Source organism: Oncorhynchus tshawytscha, linkage group LG04, assembly GCF_018296145.1.
Source record: "Oncorhynchus tshawytscha isolate Ot180627B linkage group LG04, Otsh_v2.0, whole genome shotgun sequence".
In the NCBI taxonomy this organism is placed as follows: Eukaryota; Metazoa; Chordata; class Actinopteri; order Salmoniformes; family Salmonidae; genus Oncorhynchus; species Oncorhynchus tshawytscha.
In genome coordinates this window covers 20,832,560-20,853,439 of record NC_056432.1, presented here as the reverse complement: position 1 = coordinate 20,853,439, position 20,880 = coordinate 20,832,560, and the positions used below count along the sequence as shown (strand labels likewise).

The 20,880-nt window shown below is 41.7% G+C and overlaps 2 protein-coding genes across 3 annotated transcripts; both read left to right on the top strand.

The window, feature by feature from the left end:
* The first annotated feature begins 210 nt into the window (after positions 1 to 210).
* On the top strand, positions 211 to 2,490 carry hint2 (histidine triad nucleotide binding protein 2). The gene is made up of 5 exons (XM_024400074.2): positions 211 to 366; positions 676 to 822; positions 976 to 1,080; positions 1,251 to 1,323; positions 1,438 to 2,490. Exons 1-5 carry the CDS (start codon positions 280 to 282, stop codon positions 1,527 to 1,529), a joined length of 504 nt encoding a protein of 167 aa, XP_024255842.1. The 5' UTR covers positions 211 to 279; the 3' UTR covers positions 1,530 to 2,490.
* Positions 2,491 to 3,530: 1,040 nt separating this feature from the next.
* On the top strand, positions 3,531 to 19,561 carry LOC112232829 (long-chain-fatty-acid--CoA ligase ACSBG2). Of its 2 annotated transcripts, XM_024400072.2 has the most exons (15): positions 3,531 to 3,698; positions 5,716 to 5,790; positions 5,961 to 6,238; positions 6,863 to 7,134; positions 7,670 to 7,758; positions 7,950 to 8,070; positions 8,326 to 8,406; positions 8,778 to 8,927; positions 10,909 to 11,076; positions 11,259 to 11,440; positions 11,687 to 11,920; positions 12,126 to 12,343; positions 18,005 to 18,144; positions 18,357 to 18,600; positions 19,086 to 19,561. In XM_024400072.2, exons 2-15 carry the CDS (start codon positions 5,726 to 5,728, stop codon positions 19,169 to 19,171), a joined length of 2,328 nt encoding a protein of 775 aa, XP_024255840.1. In that variant the 5' UTR covers positions 3,531 to 3,698; positions 5,716 to 5,725; the 3' UTR covers positions 19,172 to 19,561. The 2 variants fall into 2 exon arrangements, with proteins under 2 accessions (XP_024255840.1, XP_024255839.1); XM_024400071.2 differs by lacking the exon at positions 3,531 to 3,698 and having other exon boundaries at positions 5,589 to 5,790.
* The last annotated feature ends 1,319 nt before the right edge of the window (positions 19,562 to 20,880 follow it).

The following is a 20,880-nucleotide window of genomic DNA, read 5'->3' as shown; positions in this document are numbered from 1 at the left end:
TTTCATCGGGAGAGAGTTCACACTAGATAACATAGCCATAAGGTCAAAATTGGTTATATCGTAAAAATGTATGAATACAAAAATTTGCTTTTTAATTTAAGATTAGGCATACGGTTAGCGGATATTTAACATCTAATTTTAAAAAGAGAAATTGTAGAAATAGGCGAGGTTTATGACTTTGTGGATGTGTTAACTAATTATGACCCGGGGGCAGCGCAGACATCATATCCGGTAAGATTGCAACTCTCCAAACGGAATTTGCACAGTGCACTCATAGTTATGAATTTTCGCCAACTTTTGCCGACACAATGCTTCCGGAAAAGTGTTTACCATTCACGCATTTTGCGCCCTGCATGCCGAGCAGAGGTAGCTATTCTGAAAATAAACTTAATTGTTTTAGTCTTAGTAGTTAACAATTTCGTGTTGTTGACTTTCGGGGAGCGTCATGGTCATGGGCAGGTGTGTCCTCCAGCTGGCACAGGAGCAGTGCCCACTCACCAGGAGATTCGGGCTGTTAGAATGGTTCATGGACGTTTAGCAAATGACGGTGTCGCAGTATATGCACTGCAGTGTTTGCAATAACATGCATTATTCTAAAGATCAATACAGAAGCTAATGTTAAAAAAATGCAACCTGCTAATTTGTCAACCTCTGTTATTGTTTGTCATGTCACAGAGACACTTATGCATATCAAACACAAAAAATGACGAGGTGCGTCTTGCTGAAGAAGCAAGCAAGAAATATGGATCTCCAGCTCCAACTATCTTTTCCAGAGTGATTGACAAAACTATTCCTGCAGATATCATTTATGAAGATGATAAGGTATACACCGCACACAGACGTATTCACATGCGTATGTTTATTTTACTGTACTCCACGTAGACAATATATGATCAATATTCAGCCACAGGGTATATTGAACATTATATTGATGTTCAATATTTTGGAATGTTATCATGTTTTCCTTTTCTTCAGTGTTTAGCTTTCAGAGATATCAGTCCACAAGCCCCTGTGCACTTCCTGGTTATTCCAAGGGACCCTATCCCCAAAATCAGTGAAGTTAAAGATGATGATGCTGAGGTAGTCTACTGATTTGTCTCTACTTTCTCTATGTCATTTTCTGATTTTGATCACACAAAATAATCCTATTACGTTGAATTGTGTTGGTTTCCCCCCCTCTGGGTCCTGCTCAAATTTGTCTCAGTCCAGATTGTCCTTCCACTTTAAAAACATTTTGCTATTTTATGTAGCTGTTAGGTCACCTCCTAGTGGTTGCAAAAAATGTGGCGAAGAAAGAGGCATTGCACGAAGGTTACAGAATGGGTAAGTATTAAGAAGACCATAATAAGTAGTGTCAAACTATATATGAGCTTAACGCATTTCACAGAGACATATTTAGTTGTTATAAATATGTAACTGCATTTCTATTTTCCACAGTGATCAACAATGGGAAGCATGGTGCCCAGTCTGTATACCACCTTCACATCCACGTCCTGGGAGGAAGACAGCTGAACTGGCCTCCAGGTTAACAGATGGACTTCCTGTCTTAGAGGGGTTAGTTTCATGTTAACCTTAAAGAGCAACTGCCCCGAAAAAACAATTTATCATTTAGAAAACTCGATATTAGTCGGCAACATTATTCTACTGTCAAAATTGACTACAATGTGTAAATAAGATCATTGTGTTCATAAAGTCTGTTTCGTCCAAAAATAGTTTTGTGACACTTGTGGTCAGGACTGCATCACAATGTATATTAAGGTAGGGTTTGTTTCAACCCTGCCCAAATTCCCACATCTGGCAGCACCCATGAAGTAATCATCAATTAGGAGCTTAATGCCTATGGTCAATTTGGGTTGACTATGGATATCCCTTGGGGCTAGTTACGGACCATCAGTAAATTACACAATGTACATGGGACAATATGTTACAATTCCAATAGCTCCAAATGTCAATGACTTAACCTCAAACCAACTATAAATTGTAGAAATTCATATATAAATATTGAAAGCATTTAATGAGAACTTAAAGGTGTGCAACATGAAAATATTGTAATTTACATTGTGTAATTTATTGATGGTCACTAACTATCCCCGGAGATATGTTATCCAAAGTCGAGCTAACTTTGCTACAGTTGCACACCAGCTGGCTTAAGATAATTGGCTAAATAATTTGGCTACCTCTTCCCACCTGCGAACACAAACAGGAGACACCCACATCAAACCACACCCAAAACCAACTCATGTTTGAATTCAGTCATGGCAACTAGCATTTCTTAATGAACCAAATTTAAATTGAGGCCAAATCAGGAAGTGCAGTGGCCCTTTAACCTCATTCACATACAAATATAATGAAGCTATTGGGTCTGACTATTTGATTTTTTCCAAAGTTAAATATTTTCATCCTATTTAACTATTGTGATATGTTGATTGATGTAATTGTACAGTTTGCCTGTATGTACACATATGGAATAAAACAAAGTTTTGTGAATGATTTAAACAATATTTCTAAATTTGTCAAAATGAAAGTAACTGTTTTGGAGATGTCACAAGCTGGCCCAATTCCATAGGAAGTTTCACATACGTTAGATGTTGTTACTATGTGCTATTTTGATATTGTAGCCCCCTTAATATTTCTGGCAGATCTCCAGAAACATTTTGTAGCAATATAACTGAGGGCAGGTGTGGTGTGACTGTTGGTATGACTAAATGACCTTGGTGCCCAGGATATACTGTAGGTTACTCTGTATCATCTGGAGTGCATGGTTGAACTTTCACCTGCATTTACTAAAACCCCATGTCCATGTTCAGACTATTGTAATTCTCAAATCGCACAAACACCCCTCAATACATGAAATAAGAACAATACTTTGACCTAAGATACAGAATTGAACCCCCAGAGATACTTGTAATAACAGATCAATAGCAATATCTATTAATCTTAGAACACAACTTAGATCACATTCATTTGTTAAAAAAATTTCAATGCAAATGTTTTTCACAGCACAAAAGGTATTGTTGCGCATTGTTTGTTCCACAGATGAAAGATCTGTGTCTTGTGGGTCAAAGTATCGTCTTTCCTCATAAACTTTCAGAAGTTATCTTGCTTTATCAATTCATGTTATATCCCAATGATATAAATCCGATAAGGGCTGAATCGATAACTTGCTTTGGTCCAGTCTAAATGACCAGTGTCTTAACCGAAAGTGGTTGTTCTACTTCATATTCTTAGAATATACTTTGAATCAGAGATATTTGTCCTCTATGCACAAAAAAAGTGAATGAAATTGGTCTTAACTGTGTTTTACATTTACTTAAACAGGCGCAGCAATGTCAACACTGGCTTAACTCTGATCCCTATGCTGTAATGTAGTCTGCTACCCCCAAACAGCCTCCTTTTCAGTTTCCAGCACATATGCCTGCGGAAGGGGACCTTATTTCAAGTCTATTGGTGGAACGTTAACTAGCCATTTGACCCATAGTAGGTGTGGGGGAAATTACGTAAGAGTGCAGACGGACCTGAGTGGGACGGTACTGTCACCCGTACAAGACCTCCACAGGCTTATCAGCTGCTGTCCTGGGTCCCATGTTGTGCACATCACATCGAGGCCCATCCAAGTTTTCCCTGCACTCTCCTGCCAAGTTGATATCATATAGCACCTGACTCTGTCTATCCCTGTCTGAACAAGGTCTCAGAACAAGGTAGGATATCATATCTGTCTTTTCAATAGAATGGTATTCTGCTGAATATTACTACTCGGGAATTAGTTCATCTCTTTTTTTATTGTGTCCTTGGACTCTTTCACAATATGCTTATTTTTTGATGTGGCAGAGCACCACCTCAATCTACAACTCACAGACAGCTCTTGCAACATGTTCCTACAGTCCTTGCTCACATGTCAGAGTGGTGAACAGGGGTCATTTGTCTGTCTGTCTTGGTTTGTGAAATCAATTTGAAACAGTTCTTGCATTATAAACCTTTGTGAATATTTAGTATTAAGACAAATGTGGTAGTCATTATCTACACCAAAGCATTGACTGATGCTGGGATGTGTTCAGTTGCATATAATTGGATGTATTTGTCTAACCATTAAAACCAAGAGTATCTGTGATTTTGACCTTTAGATTGCCCTCTGGTAACAATACAGTAGCCTTCCCCATTGAATCTCAGTAGTGAAGGCATGTTCAGAGTGAGAAAATGTGACCAGTAGCCTATAATAGCCTCAAGGGTTGGTTGCCTGAGATATACAGTATATACAGAAATGTGTTCAAAGCAAACAAACAAACATGACCTAGCCTACATCTCAGGACATAAATGTAAAACCATGTTCGAACTAAACTGAACCAAGCTGGTTCCTCGTGTTTTATTGTTTGGCCAACAGGCTCAAGCTTCTTCTTTATTGTCTCCTGCTACAAGATCTCTTGTTAAAGCCAAAACAAAACCATGCTAAACTGGGTCACTTTGAGGCTGTTGCTGTTGGAGAGATACATACAGACTGAGCATCTATAAAAATATATTTCAATATTTTAAATGGACATGTAGGAGCATAGCTAACACTGTATATTTTTGTGTCAAGTTGCTACCTTTAATATATCAAGTTTTAAGATGTAAGCAAAGAGATTCTATCCAATTGATGTAGTACAGTCAATTGTCAGTGAGCAGAAATGTTTGCATAATTGTGTGCAAAAGTTTAGTGGCTACTATATTGCCACATAACACAGGCAATCGTTTTGCAATTATTATGAACTTTGCCCTAGAGAAATCTTGGCCCGTAGTTATCTGATCTATCTGGTCAGATCTTCTGTCCTTTTCTATTTTAAGTGTTGATAGTGATAGTTATATGAATGTCCTCATGAACCAGATTCAAATTTCCTATCACTGTTATAAGCTCTATGTCTCAACATTTTAACTGCTTGTTTGGAATTTGAACTGCACCTTTCTCTCCATACATGTTTAAAAACTTCTTGGCAATATTGTGTACTCAAGACATGGTCTCATTATGATCTGAATGTCATCGCTAAACTATAGTGGCTCCGCTTGAAAATTGTCTTCACAATTTCAAGATAAAAACACTAGATGGCACAATTTCACTGAAATTGTCCATCATAGCCTGAATGACTTCATGCCAGAGATAATGATGAGGTATCGGTATCATGGTCAACTAACCCAACGTTACAAGCAACCCAGCATGTTACTTCATATAGACTTCAATACATGCTCTGGGCCTATGCTGTATTTGAAGACATGTAATAACCAAAACATGCACTATGTGTGTGTATGAAGGTAACTACTGTACAGAATCCTGACAGATCTATCCAAGATGAGACAAAAACGTTTTTTTCACCATAAATATATGTTCACCCCTTAGCTGTCTCAGACCCTTTTTCAATGTCCCTTTCTTGGTCAACTGTCTTGATGTAACCTACTGTATTTATGTTAAAGGTTGGAAAAAGCTCTGCAAATTGTTACGCGTTTTTGGCACAAACCCCTTAATTTCGCCATTCTTTATCAATCTAACCAAGCAGTCATTGGCACACTGCCTCTGACACTGTCATGTTGCAATACCCACTCATATAAGGATCCAGGAGGAAACACTTATTTTCTTGAAATTAGTAGAATATCAGGAGCCTTTGCACGACCTAGATAGAGATTTTATTAATTTGATGATCTAGCGGTTTTTGCATATCTAACATTGATATTTGACCTCTTTTATTTAAGAAATTACAAGATGTCTGACCAACAGGATTCTGTTCTCACCAATGGGGTTCCTGACATTGAAAGGAGTTCTGAGAGGTATGTGGACCTATCGTAACCTTCTATGCTGGAGACTAATTCTGTCGGGGTTGTTGAAATTCCATCTTATGATTACTGAAAATTTACCAAATAATGGTACCGTATTTAATGACTGAGTGTTTATTAATTGTGTTGTAATGACTGTGTTTATTAAATGTGTTTTATTCTAGTTCTAGTGTGATTGGCATTCCTCTTGGAGAAACCAAACCGTTATTACCAGTTGACAAACTTCAACAGAAGGAAATCTACTGCAGTCCCCTCGTCAACGGAGGGGTAGTAGACCATCCACAACCAGAGTCAGAGTCAGAGTCTGATGGAGAAGACACAGACAGTCAGGAGTCAGTTGCTGTAGAACCTGCAGTGATAACCTCATCAAGAATACCTGAAGCACCAGCCAAATTACCCAGATCCCCTGGACAAGAGGGACCTCAAGGGGATCCTCTCTCAGGTAGTAGCAGCGTATCGTGGTAGGGCTACACGTTTTTTTTATATGTAGGACATTGACTCAACCTAACTGAAGCAGATCAGATGTTTTATCACCTGTCAGAGGCACATGATAAATGTTTTGTAATTCATAATACAGCAGCTATAAAGACATTTGTTTAAGAGGTTGACAGAACTGTCCCCGAAAGCATAATCATTTAAGGGTTACAGACACTCATAAATAGTCAATTATTATTTGATCTCTGACTGATTTTTTTGCCTGTAATTCTTTTTGTTTTCGATAAATCAACTCTAACCTTTTTATTTAATCAGAGCCATGTTCAACACTAACATATGTTTGGTGGGTAGGCAGGGACATTCTACAACTTTCTCTATTCTCTATAGTAATCTGATACAGGCAGCTTCAAATTCAAATATTTATGCTTCACACTGTGACAGCGAAGGAGGGTGGAGTAGAGCTGGACCAGTCTGATTCTCAGACGTAGCCATACCTCCCTGATTTCTGGTCCTACCTGCGTTCCACTACATTCTTGTGGGAACAGGGAAGGGGAATACTAATCTCTGAGATTACTCCATAAACAACCAATGATGGCAGGCAACTGCTGCCCCTGCTGTCCCCATACTACAGGTGCCTCGGTGCCCCTGAAGCTGTCGGATGTGTGCCTGGCCACAGCAGAGCAGCTCTGGTGCACCTCCAGGGACCAGGCGGTTAAGCTGAGGATGGCTGAGACGGGGCCGGGATCCGAGGCCCCCATGACTATCCACCAGATGTTCTTAAAGACGGTGAAGATCTATGGAGACCTGCCTGCGGTGGCGTCCAAGAAAGAGGGGCAGTGGGTAACCCTGACCTGGAGGGAGTACTACCAGCAGTGCAGAGCGGCGGCCAAGAGCTTCCTCAAGGTCTGTATATTGATGTAGTTGTTGTGTGAGTGTCTGTGCTCTTTAGTTGCTCTATGGTCTATGCTTGCGTGAGATTTAATAGAAAAGGTTTTCTATGCTTAATGTTATGATGTACTTGTACCTGGATTGTTCTCTGCATTTTCAGTGGCTCGAAGGCCTAGGGGTGTTTTTGAACTGCGCCAGTGAATTCTAATAGAATACGAACTATAATACAGATCGGTTAACATCACTGAATCTTCAAATAGGCTACCGGCTATTTAGAATTTGAACTCCAGAGACAGGATTAGGAACATTTACACAGCAGAAAGAATGTTCTCCCATTGTCATTTCTGTCTCCTTGTAAGAATGGTGCTGGTGAAAACCAACACTTGGGTGTGGTAGATCCAAAGCTAAAGTTACTTGTCACGGAGAGCGATAAAATGGAGTAGTTTACAAAGCATCATATAGGTCAACAGTAAATGAGGCAGTGTGCCACATTCTCATTGATTTTTTTTCTATTTTTTTCGGACTCTGTCTCTTCCCCTCTCTACTGTAGTTGGGTCTGGAGCGTTACCATGGCGTCGGTATTCTGGGATTTAACTCTCCTGAGTGGTTCATCTCAGACATCGGCTGTATCCTGGCTGGGTAATAATAAATTTAAAAAATCATATAGCATGCACTGTCTTACCCTGCACTATTGTTCATACTGCATTCTGTGAGACTTAGACAACTTACTCATAGAAGGCTAATCCATCCCACACACTCCAAGGACAGCAATCACAGTCTAAACCACCTCAATAAGAAAGTTGTCTGCTCTGACGTGTGTGGTCTGCCAGGGGTTTTGCTGCAGGCATATACACCACCAACTCCCCCGAGGCGTGTCAGTATGTGGCAGACAACTGTGAGGCCAACGTCCTGGTGGTGGAGAACCACAAACAGCTCCTCAAAATCCTCCAGGTGAGACCCCATAACTGAACTATAATGTGGTCCTGGTTGTGTCTGCCAAAAGCCATATAACCTATGCACAGAATTATGCAAACATTACATCCATAATTCTGAAGATTTTTTTTTTTTTTCAAATTACAATTATCCAACACTGCGCTCTAAATTGTATTTGTAAGTAGATCGAGTGATCATTACCTATTTATATATTTATTGTTTTTGTGCCAAAATGATAAATGATAAATTCCCTACTTTGTTCATACCTTTCAGATTAAGGAACAGCTTCCACACTTGAAAGCTATTGTTCAGTACAAGGATGAACTTCAACAGAAGCTGCCAAACCTGTACACTGTAAGTTTCTATTGAAATGAAGAAGATCTATAAGCAGCATCTTGTTTAGCCAGCTGGGGTGAAAAACATTCCTGATTTGCATTACAGATATAGCAATGTTAGTAGCACATAGTATTTCCTTAAATATTGTAGAACACAATATTTCCTGTCACACACTGTAACTGTGAGACTCTTAATCCCTTCACATTACTAAGCAAACTGAGCCAAATCGAGCTGTACCGGGCTGGCTTGGCTACACATCCACAATAGTTGATGAAACCTTTCTGGAAAGGACAATGTGAAAAGAAAATATCCAAGCCAACACAATACGGTTGGGATTGGCCCTATATTGTGAATCAGGTGTTACCAACTCAACCTCTGTCCTCCTACAGTGGGCTGAGTTTATGAAGCTGGGTGAGGAGGTGTCTGATGAACGGCTAGATGCTGTGGTGGACAGTCAGAGGGCTAACCAGTGTTGTACGCTCATCTACACCTCTGGAACCACAGGCAACCCCAAAGGGGTCATGCTAAGCCATGACAATGTGAGTATTGACAATGACATGATGATGTACAGTGCATTCGGTAAATATTCAGACCCCTTCACATTTTCCACATTTTGTTACGTTACAGCCTTATTCTAAAATTGATACAATAATTTTTTCCCTCATCAATCTATACATAATACCTCATAATGACAAAGCAAAAACAGGTTTTTAGACATTTTTGCAAATGTATTAAAAATACAAAACTGATCACATTTACATAAGTATTCAGCACTTTACTATGAGACTCAAATTTGAGCTCCGGGGCATCCTGCTTCCATTGATCATCCTTGAGATGTTTCTACAACTTCATTGGAGTCCACCTGTGGGAAATTCAATTGATTGGACATGATTTGGAAAGGCACACTGCTGTCTATATATGGTCCCACAGTTGACAGTGCATGTCAGAGCAAAAACCAAGCCATGAGGTCGAAGGAATTGTCTATAGAGCTCCAAGTCAGGAGTGTGTCAAGGCACAGATCTTGGAAGGGTACCAAAACATTTCTGCAGCATTGAAGGTCCACTAGAACACAGTGGCCTCCATCATTCTTAAATGGAAGAAGTTTGGAACCACCAAGACTCTTCCTAGAGCTGGCCGCCCAGCCAAACCGAGCCATCGGGGGAGAAGGGCCTTGGTCAGGGAGGTGAGCAAGAACCCGATGGTTGCGCTGACAGAGCTCCAAAGTTCCACTGTGGAGATGGGAGAACCTTCCATAAGGACAACCATCTCTGCAGCACTCCACCAATCAGGCCTTTATGGCAGAGTGGCCAGATGGAAGCATGGTGGTGGCAGCATTGTGCTGTGAGGATGTTTTTCAGCGGCAGGGACATGGAGACTATTCAGGAACGAGGGAAAGATGAACGAAGCAAAGTACAGAGAGATCCTTGATGAAAACCTGCTCCAGAGCGCTCAGGACCTCAGACTGGGATGAAGGTTCATCTTCCAACAGGACAAAAACCCTAAGCACACAGCCAAGACAACGCAGGAGTGGCTTCGGGACAAGTATGGCTCCCGAGTGGCGCAGCAGTCTAAGGCACTGCATCTCAGTGCTAGAGGTGTCACTACAGACTCTGGTTCGATTCCAGGCTGTATCACAGCCAAACGTGATTGGGATTCTCATAGGGCGGCGTCGTCTGGGTTAAGGTTTGGCCGGGGTAGGCCGTCATTGTAAATAAGAATATGTTCTTAAGTGACTTGCCGAGTTAAATAAATGTTAAATAAAAAAGTCTCTGAATGTCCTTGTGTGGCCCAGCCAGAGCCTGGACTTGAACCCGATCGAACATCTCTGGATAGACCTGAAAATAGCTGTGCAGCAACGCTCCCCAGCCTCCTAACAGAACTTGAAAGGATCTACAGAGAAGAATGGGAGAAACTCCCCAAATACAGGTTTGCCAAGCTTGTAGCATCATACCCAGGAAGACTTGAGGCTGTAATCGCTGCCAACGGTGGTTCAACAAAGTACAAAGGGTCTGAATACTTATGTAAATGTGATATTACAGTTTTTTATTTTTAATACATTTGCAAACATTTAAAAAAAAAAATGTTTTTGCTTTGTCATTATGGGGTATTGTGTGTAGAATGATGAGGGGGGAAAAAAACTATTCAATCATTTTTCGAAAAAGGCTGTAACAAAATCTGAAAAAGTAAAGGGTTCTGAATACTTTCCGAATGCACTGTAAATAGACTAGTGAGGGAAAAGCTCTATATTTACATGTACATTTACTGTACCGGCAGTATCCAGGTTGCTCCTCCTTCATCCTCACAGAATGTGGTGATGCCCTCAGAAACATTACATGTACTATATAATGGAGCTCTGGGTCCACTGGGCACTCAATTCAGTATGTGAAAGTGTCACAATTTTGTCCATGTATTGTTCACGGCAAGTAAAGGACAAACAAAACTTCTGGCTTATAGTTTTCCTCTGTGGTAAAGGAGGTTGGAATAATATTAGTTGAAAGTCTCATCTGACTCTCTCCTCAGATCACCTGGACTTCAAATGCGGTCGGAGCCATGACAAGTATGCAACATGGTGTGGAGTGCGTGGTGAGCTACCTGCCCCTGAGCCATGTAGCTGCCCAGATCAACGACATGTGGATCTCCATGAGATTTGCAGGGGCAACGTATTTCGCAGACCCAGACGCCCTGAAGGTCAGAATCCCTGAGTGTTGTACTACAGATAATGATGCTGTGCATTGCTTTCCTTTCAAAATGCTGTTTTACGAAGGCAATAACTGATCGAGGTTTGGTGGTTTGGTTTTGACTGGGTTGTGGAGGGTAGGCCTGGGGTAACTTTATATGACTTGATAACTGCTAACTTTCTGATTTCCTAGGGCTCTTTGGGGACTACTCTGAAAGAGGTGCGCCCCACAAGTTTCCTGGGAGTTCCCCGTGTGTGGGAGAAGATGCAGGAGAAGATGAAAGCCATCGGAGCCAAGTCCTCTGGTATGAAGAAAAGAGTGGCTAACTGGGCCAAATCCATCGGATTGCAAGCCAGCTACAGTGCCATGAATGGGTAAGGATTTATGTCAGGTTTTTGTTGTTCATTAAACCCACACTTCAGAAAGAATGTGTATTTTCAGTGCATCAAATTATTTTTGATTTGTTTCACCCATCGATATGATCTTATCAATAACATTAGAAAAAACATGCATCCTCACCCACGCCCAAATAGTATTTTTACATCTTAAACTAGATTAAATTCCAGGCATAATATTTTTCACAATGTGTGGTATTCCTCCGTGTTTTCTGTGGATTACAGTGAGAACCTGGTGCCCTGGGGCTTCATGCTGGCAAACAACCTGGTGTTTAAGAAAGTTCGCTGGGCCTTGGGTCTGGACCGCTGCAAGAGCTGCTTAACGGGGGCCGCACCCATCACTAAGGAGACTCTGGAGTACTTCATGAGCCTTAGCCTCCCGCTGTATGAGCTGTATGGGATGAGTGAAAGCACCGGCCCTCACACCATCTCCTGGGAGAATGACTTCAAGATCATGAGGTCAGCAAATGGAAAACTAGGGATGTGAACTGCCATTTGTATTGACAGTTACATGAATTAATTTGTAGTTGACAAAGCTATCATTGCATAATAGCAAATAATTAATTGATACTGATAAGCCATCAGATATGAAGTGACATCTAATAATCCTTCTTGCTTTTCGGTCTCACCATATGAAGAATTGATATCATGATGTTGTCCTCAGCTGTGGAAAGGTGGTGGTTGGCTGCCAGACCAAGTTGGACAAGCCAGACGAGGATGGGAATGGTGAGATCTGTTTCTGGGGGCGTCATGTGTTCATGGGCTACCTGAATGAGCCAGAGAAGACTGAGGAGGCCCTGGACCAGGAGGGCTGGCTGCACTCTGGAGACCTGGGCAAGCATGACAAGGACAACTTCCTATTCATCACAGGGAGGATAAAGGGTATAGTACTTATTTATAGTTTATTTTGTAGATGTATATACAGTAGCCATTATACAACATGGCTATCAGTGCTGGGTGTCAATGGAGTAGGATGCAGTTGCTCCTAGACACTGATCAAAGTAAAGTTTTGTGTACCTTCTCTTGATATTAAGTCTGTGCCTTAGGTTAACTTCCCCATAAGAAAAAATACTATAGTATACTATGCTCTACATACTGTAGTATTACTATATTCTTTATTATAGTATTCACTTGAGTGTGTTTGTGGAAGCCCTTTGGGTGGTGGACCATTCTTGATAGTAGAACACCTATATTCACTATACTATACTATAGTATTAACTGTTTTTGTATACTGTTGTATAATGTAGTAAAGTTTACTATAGTATGAATACTGTATTGTATATGATATCTATAGTAATTACAGTAGTGTTTTTGCAGATAATACTGTAGTATTTACTATAGTGTTTTCGTTGTTTCATTATCTTTGACATAGAAGTGCGGACATGACTGTAGTATACTATAGTATTCACTGTAGTGTTTTTGCGGAAGTACACTATAGTGTACTGTAGTAAAGTTTACTATAGAATTTACTACAGAATACTATAGTAAAAACTATTGTATATACTATAGCAATTACTGTAGTGTTTTTGCAGATATTACTGTAGTATTTACTAGTCTTTAATGCCCTCAATCTCACACAAATCATCAAGGAACCCGCCAGGTACAACCCTAAATCTGTAAACAAGGGCACCCTCGCAGACGTCATCCTGACCAACTGGCCCTCCAAATACACCTCCGCTGTCTTCAACCAGGATCTCAGCGATCACTGCCTCATTGCCTGTATCCGCTACGGAGTCGCAGTCAAACGACCACCCCTCATTACTGTCAAACGCTCCCTAAAACACTTCTGTGAGCAGGCCTTTCTAATCGACCTGGCCCGGGTATCCTGGAAGGACATTGACCTCATCCCGTCAGTTGAGGATGCCTGGTCATTCTTTAAAAGTAACTTCCTCACCATTTTAAATAAGCATGCTCTGTTCAAAAATGCAGAACTAAGAACAGATATAGCCCTTGGTTCACTCCAGACCTGACTGCCCTCAACCAGCACAAAAACATCATGTGGCGGACTGCAATAGCATCGAATAGTCCCCGCGATATGCAACTGTTCAGGGAAGTCAGGAACCAATACACGCAGTCAGTCAGGAAAGCTAAGGCCAGCTTCTTCAGGCAGAAATGTGCATCCTGTAGCTCCAACTCCAAAAAGTTCTGGGACACTGTGAAGTCCATGGAGAACAAGAGCACTTCCTCCCAGCTGCCCACTGCACTGAGGCTAGATAACACGGTCACCACCGATAAATCCATGATTATCGAAAACTTCAACAAGCATTTCTCAACGGCTGGCCATGCCTTCCGCCTGGCTACTCCAACCTCGGCCAACAGCTCCGCCCCCCGCGCAGCTACTCGCCCAAGCCTCTCCAGTTTCTCCTTTACCCAAATCCAGATAGCAGATGTTCTGAAAGAGCTGCAAAACCTGGACCCGTTCAAATCAGCTGGGCTTGACAATCTGGACCCTCTATTTCTGAAACTATCCGCCGCCATTGTCGCAACCCCTATTACCAGCCTGTTCAACCTCTCTTTCATATCGTCTGAGATCCCCAAGGATTGAAAGCTGCCGCAGTCATCCCCTCTTCAAAGGGGGAGACACCCTGGACCCAAACTGTTACAGACCTATATCCATCCTGCCCTGCCTATCTATGGTCTTTGAAAGCCAAGTCAACAAACAGGTCACTGACCATCTCGAATCCCACCGTACCTTCTCCGCTGTGCAATCTGGTTTCCGAACCGGTCACGGGTGCACCTCAGCCATGCTCAAGGTACTAAACAATATCATAACCGCCATCGATAAAAGACAGTACTGTGCAGCCGTCTTCATCGACCTTGCCAAGGCTTTCGACTCTGTCAATCACCATATTCTTATCGGCAGACTCAGTAGCCTCGGTTTTTCTGATGACTGCCTTGCCTGGTTCACCAACTACTTTGCAGACAGAGTTCAGTGTGTCAAATCGGAGGGCATGCTGTCCGGTCCTCTGGCCTCAGTCTCTATGGGGGTACAGCAAGGTTCAATTCTCGGGCCGACTCTTTTCTCTGTATATATCAATGATGTTGCTCTTGCTGCGGGCGATTCCCTGATCCACCTCTACGCAGACGACACCATTCTATATACTTCCGGCCCGTCCTTGGACACTGTGCTATCTAACCTCCAAACGAGCTTCAATGCCATACAACACTCCTTCCGTGGCCTCCAACTGCTCTTAAATGCTAGTAAAACCAAATGCATGCTTTTCAACCGTTCGCTGCCTGCACCCGCACGCCTGACTAGCATCACCATCCTGGATGGTTCTGACCTTGAATATGTGGACATCTATAAGTACCTAGGTGTCTGGCTAGACTGTAAACTCTCCTTCCAGACTCATATCAAACATCTCCAATCGAAAATCAAATCTAGAGTCGGCTTTCTATTCCGCAACAAAGCCTCCTTCACTCACGCCGCCAAACTTACCCTAGTAAAACTGACTATCCTACCGATCCTCGACTTCGGCGATGTCATCTACAAAATTGCTTCCAACACTCTACTCAGCAAACTGGATGCAGTTTATCACAGTGCCATCCGTTTTGTCACTAAAGCACCTTATACCACCCACCACTGCGACCTGTATGCTCTAGTCGGCTGGCCCTCACTACATATTCGTCGCCAGACCCACTGGCTCCAGGTCATCTACAAGTCCATGCTAGGTAAAGCTCCGCCTTATCTCAGTTCACTGGTCACGATGGCAACACCCATCCGTAGCACGCGCTCCAGCAGGTGTATCTCACTGATCATCCCTAAAGCCAACACCTCATTTGGCCGCCTTTCGTTCCAATTCTCTGCTGCCTGTGACTGGAACGAATTGCAAAAATCGCTGAAGTTGGAGACTTTTATCTCCCTCACCAACTTCAAACATCTGCTATCTGAGCAGCTAACCGATCGCTGCAGCTTTACATAGTCTATCGGTAAATAGCCCACCCATTTTTACCTACCTCATCCCCATCCTGTTTTTATTTATTTACTTCTCTGCTCTTTTGCACACCAATATCTCTACCTGTACATGACCATCTGATCATTTATCACTCCAGTGTTAATCTGCAAAATTGTAATTATTCGCCTACCTCCTCATGCCTTTTGCACACAATGTATATAGACTCTCTTTTTTTTCTACTGTGTTATTGACTTGTTAATTGTTTACTCCATGTGTAACTCTGTGTTGTCTGTTCACACTGCTATGCTTTATCTTGGCCAGGTCGCAGTTGCAAATGAGAACTTGTTCTCAACTAGCCTACCTGGTTAAATAAAGGTGAAAATAAATAAATAATAATAAACAAAGAAGTGGGGTCTTTCTCCTTGAGCAAATTTTCCATAACCTGTTGGTAGGTAGGTAAATAGTACTGGAGTCTGAACGGATAATTCAGAGCCTCTGCTCTTTTCTCTAACCTTTAGGGAACACAATATATGGTCTATTCTTTGCATGTAGGTGTTTCATTCATGGGTGGCACAAATAGGGATATGGGGGATGGGAATGGGTTGAGTATATGCAAATTAAATACTGTAGTATTACTATAGTTAAAACATCTTCAGTGTTTTTTTGTGGAGAATACCATAGTATTGAATATATCTATCCTATATTTATCCTACCCTGTCTTTCTAAGGTCTACAAAAGCCAAGTTAACAAACAGATTACTGACCATTTTGAATCCCACCATACTTTCTCCGCTATGCAATCTGGTTTCAGAGCTGGTCATGGGGTGCACCTCAGACACGCTCAAGGTTCTAAACAACATCATAACCGCCATCGATAAGAGACATTACTGTGCAGCCGTATTCATCGACCTGGCCAAGGCTTTCAACTCTGTCAATCACAACATTCTTATTGGCAGACTCGACAGCCTTGGTTTCTCAAATGATTGCCTTGCCTGGTTTACCAACTACTTCTCTGATAGAGTTCAGTGTGCCAAATCAGAGGGCCTGTTGTCCGGACCTCTGTCAGTCTCTATGGGTGTGCCACAGGGTTCAATTCTCGGGCCGACTCTCTTTTCTGTATACATCAATGATGTTGCTCTTGCTGCTGGTGATTCTCTGATCCACCTCTACGCAGACGACACCATTCTGTATACTTCTGGCCCCTCCTTGGACACTGTGTTAACTAACCTCCAGACGAGCTTCAATGCCATACAACTCTCCTTCCGTGGCCTCCAACTGCACTTAAACGCAAGTAAAACTAAATGTATGCTATTCAAACGATCACTGCCCGCACCTGCTCGCCCGTCCAGTATCACTACTCTGGACGGCTCTGACTTAGAATACATGGACAACTAAATACCTGGGTGTCTGGTTAGACTGTAAACTCTCCTTCCAGACTCACATTAAGCATCTCCAATCCAAAATTAAATCTAGAATCGGCTTCCTATATCGCAACAGAGCATCCTTCACTCATGCTGCCAAACATACCCTCGTAAAACTGACCATCCTACCGATCCTCGACTTCGGTGTTGTCATCTATAAAATCGCCTCCAACACTCTACTCAACAAACTGGATGCAGTCTATCACAGTGCCATCCGTTTTGTCACCAAAGCCCCATACACTACCCACCATTGTGACCTTGGCCCTCGCTTCATACTCGTCGCCAAACCCACTGGCTACAGGTTATCTACAAGTCTCTGCTAGGTAAAGCCCCGCCTTATCTCAGCTCACTGGTCACCATAGCAGCACCCACTCGTAGCACACGCTCCAGCAGGTATATCTCACTGGTCACCCCCAAAGCCAATTCCTCTTTGGTCGTCTTTCCTTCCAGTTCTCTGTTGCCCATGACTGGAACGAATTGCAAAAATCTCTGAAGCTGGAGACTCACATCTCCCTCACTAGCTTTAAGCACCAGCTGTCAGAGCAGCTTACAGATCACTGCACCTGTACATAGCCCATCTGTAAACAGCCCATCTATCTACCTACCTCATCCCCATACTGGTATTTATTTATTTTGTTCTTTTGCACCCCAGTATCTCTACCTGCACATTCATCTTCTGCCGATCTACCATTCCAGTGTTTAATTGCTATATTGTAATTACTTTGCCACCATGGCCTATTTATTTCCTTAACTTACCTACCGGGGCGGCAGGGTAGCCTAGTGGTAAGAGCATTGGACTAGTAACCGGAAAGTTCAAGCCCCCGAGCTGACAAAGGTACAAATCTGTCGTTCTGCCCTTGAACAGGCAGTTAACCCAATGTTCCTAGGCCGTCATTGAAAATAAGAATTTGTTCTTAACTGACTTGCCTAGTTAAATAAAGGTGAAATAAAAATAAATAAAAATAAACACTGAGTTTACAAAACATTAGGAACACCTTCCCAATATTGAGCACCCCCTTTTGCCCTCAAAACAGCCTGAATTCCTCTGGGGCGTGGACTCTACAAGGTGTCGTTCCATAGGAAGGCTGGCACATGTTGACTCCAATGCTTCTCACAGTTGTGCCAAGTTGGCTGGAAGTCCTTTGGGTGGTGGACCATTCTTGATAGTAGAATACCGTGTAGACCTATGATCTAAATATCCTCAGAAAGAAATCTCTTGTCCTGCAGAGCTGATCATAACAGCAGGAGGAGAGAACATCCCACCTGTACCCATTGAGGATGCAGTGAAAGCAGAGATCGCCATCATCAGCAACGCCATGTTGCTCGGAGACAAGATGAAATTCCTCTCCATGATGCTCACGCTCAAAGTAAGGCCTCCAACATTAGATGTGTCCTGTATTGCCAACTCTTATGGTCATTGGCTTGCTTTAGAATTCTCACTTTTGAATTATTAAGCAATTAGAATATAATTATACAGCACGAACAGATCTGGAACCAGGCTATTTGATGTTTGCTCTGTTCAGCAAATACTACAACTCCTGGATCATTGCTAACCTTTGAACCCACTCTCCCTCCGTAGTGTATAGTTGACGACAATGGTGATCCGACGGACGAGCTGACCGCAGAGGCTGTGGCGTTCTGCCATCAGCGTGGCATAACGGCAACCAAGGCCTCTGAGATCATAGCCTGTAAGGAACCAGCTATTTATAAGGCCATCCAGGAGGGCATAGAGCATGTCAATGCTAAGGCCACCTCCAATGCCCAGAGGGTCCAGAAGTGGGTCATTTTGGACAGAGATTTCTCTATATCTGGGGGAGAACTGGGTGAGTCAGTCAGTGTGAGAAATCAGTTGCTGGTTTTTATTGGTTGGTTCTGTCTGTTTGAGCATGTGACAGAAGAGAGCAGTGAATAGTTTTGGATTGCATTTTCTTCCTTATCTTAGAGAGTTGATTTTTTTGTGCTTCTTGTTCATTGTGGGATTAAAATAAATATAGTTAAAACTAAAGCAAGATAACTAAACCAAAGCTAGTCTGTGAGGTTGTAAATAATGAGCTTTTTCATAATTTGATACAAAGAACTCTTAGAGAGAAGGAAGTATTTTTGCCATTAATGTTTATCATGTATAATATCTGACGAGGCAGTCTTGTGACTAGTTTATGCCAAACAACATTCCTGTAGATACCATTGCATAATCTGTCTTCCAAGCTGTTAAGTAGGTCACATGTTGTGATTGAAGAAGCATGGGAAAGAGAGTATAGTCTTTTTGAGAGCACAGTAAGCCTGATTGTTTTGTCTATCTTCTCTCCAGGACCTACCATGAAGCTAAAGAGGGGGGTTGTTGTCAAAAAGTTCTCGGAGAAAATCAACAAGATTTATGGAATGGCACAAGAATAATAGAGGAACTGAACATGGACTAGAGAACACTTGAGGACTGTAGTTATTGGACTATTAAATGCATCTGTAGACATTTGAGTGTGTCTTGTTTTCCAGTAATTAGAGAATTATCCCATTGGTATCTGCTCCATATCAATATTTAAGCTGTTTTAATGTACATAAAATTTCACAACATTGATATTTGCACTTTTGTTTTGTAAATAAACCTTATATTCATCATCAATGCTATACTGTACCCATTTCAAGTAAAGGAAAATGCCTCAAAACAAAATCATTAATGTAATGTTTGTTAAGTGATTCTATCATTATTTGGATGGTATACTGTAATATTTTCATTTTATTTTAGCCAATTATTTTCCGTGTACATTATAATAAATATTAATTTTTTTATTTTTATGGGTTAAATGAACATGATCAATAAAAGCAAACAAACTGTTCTGGACCCCCCCCCAAAAAACATCACGTTGGTAGTATCTCACATGCACCTTACTTGTTGTCCAAGTTAGTGTCTTTGTTGTTTCATTTGAACAGCAATTATGAATTTCCTCAACAGAGGACGGTGCCTGTGATGTGACAGCTATTGTACGACGTCTTAGAAGCCATTTGACAAGAGGTTCTGCTGAGATAGCTCATGCTGAACTAGATACGTACTATATGTTCTTATAGATTTCCCACGGATGTCTGCTACTTGTCTTTTACAGGTGACCCCTTAATTATTGAAACCTCCATCCTGAGGAAATTAGGCAAGAGCCTATTAGGTTGATGGGGAACTCCCTGGACAGTGGTCTTATAATGCTATGTATTACAAACTGGGATACATATCCCACCATGAGAGGTGTCATGGAGAAGTGATATATTACGGTGACACTGAGTACCAGTGTGGTTGGTCCTCCTGAAGTACTGTATCAAAACATACTGATGTCACCAAACTACAGGAACCCACTGTAAAGTTTGTAATATGGTAACTGAAGCCATAAGCGTGGAGGTTCCACACAAATAGGTGTCCTTTAAATTCTTATAATACTAGAATTACCATTGAATTATCCCTAGTTTTGCTACCATGCTGTGTTGTTGTCTTAGGACTCTCTTTATGTAGTGTTGTGGTATCTCTCTTGTTGTGATGTGTGTTTCGTCCTACATTTTATTTTTTCATCCTAGTCCCCTTTCCAAGCAGGAGGCCTTTCGCCTTTTGGTAGGCCGTCATTGTAAATAAGAATTTGTTATTAACTGACTTGCCTAGTTAAATAAAGGTTCAATAAAAAACCATTTAAACTTACCTCATGCCCCTTTATAATTTCCCCTCAAAGATTTAACAGGATTGACTTGGTGAGCCGAATACAGTAGGTACAGTCTCGCTCCATCTGGTTTCTGGCATACAATTTACACATATCCAGTCCTTTCAGATCTTCACAGAAGTATCAAGGACTGTCAGTAGTGTGGATGACAGACAGTAGTGGTCAGTTGTGATTGGGAAGAATGTCATCTCAAAGTCTTCCAGGCCATTAGCTTGGTCAACCAGACTGACTGCTGCTCTCACGTTTGGTTTCAGCGCAGTGTCCTTCTAGTTTACAAGGCTTCAAGGCTACTGCAGGACAAAGATAATTTGGACAATTGTCAAATAGAATTTCAACAGACAAATTGGTCAATCAACGACAGGTCAAAGTAATTTCACAATTTATTAGTGGGGAAAGGTTGCTGATGGCTGCATA

Coding starts and splice junctions, on each gene's coding strand:
- LOC112232829 (XM_024400072.2), top strand. CDS start 5,726: ATGTCTGACCAACAGGATTCTGTTCTCACCAATGGGGTTCCTGACATT. Junction 8,407..8,777: donor AGCTGCCAAACCTGTACACT/GTAAGTTTCTAT, acceptor GTCCTCCTACAG/TGGGCTGAGTTTATGAAGCT. Junction 12,344..18,004: donor CATCACAGGGAGGATAAAGG/GTATAGTACTTA, acceptor CTTGTCCTGCAG/AGCTGATCATAACAGCAGGA.
- hint2 (XM_024400074.2), top strand. CDS start 280: ATGAATTTTCGCCAACTTTTGCCGACACAATGCTTCCGGAAAAGTGTT. Junction 367..675: donor GCCCTGCATGCCGAGCAGAG/GTAGCTATTCTG, acceptor GTCATGTCACAG/AGACACTTATGCATATCAAA. Junction 1,324..1,437: donor GCACGAAGGTTACAGAATGG/GTAAGTATTAAG, acceptor TATTTTCCACAG/TGATCAACAATGGGAAGCAT.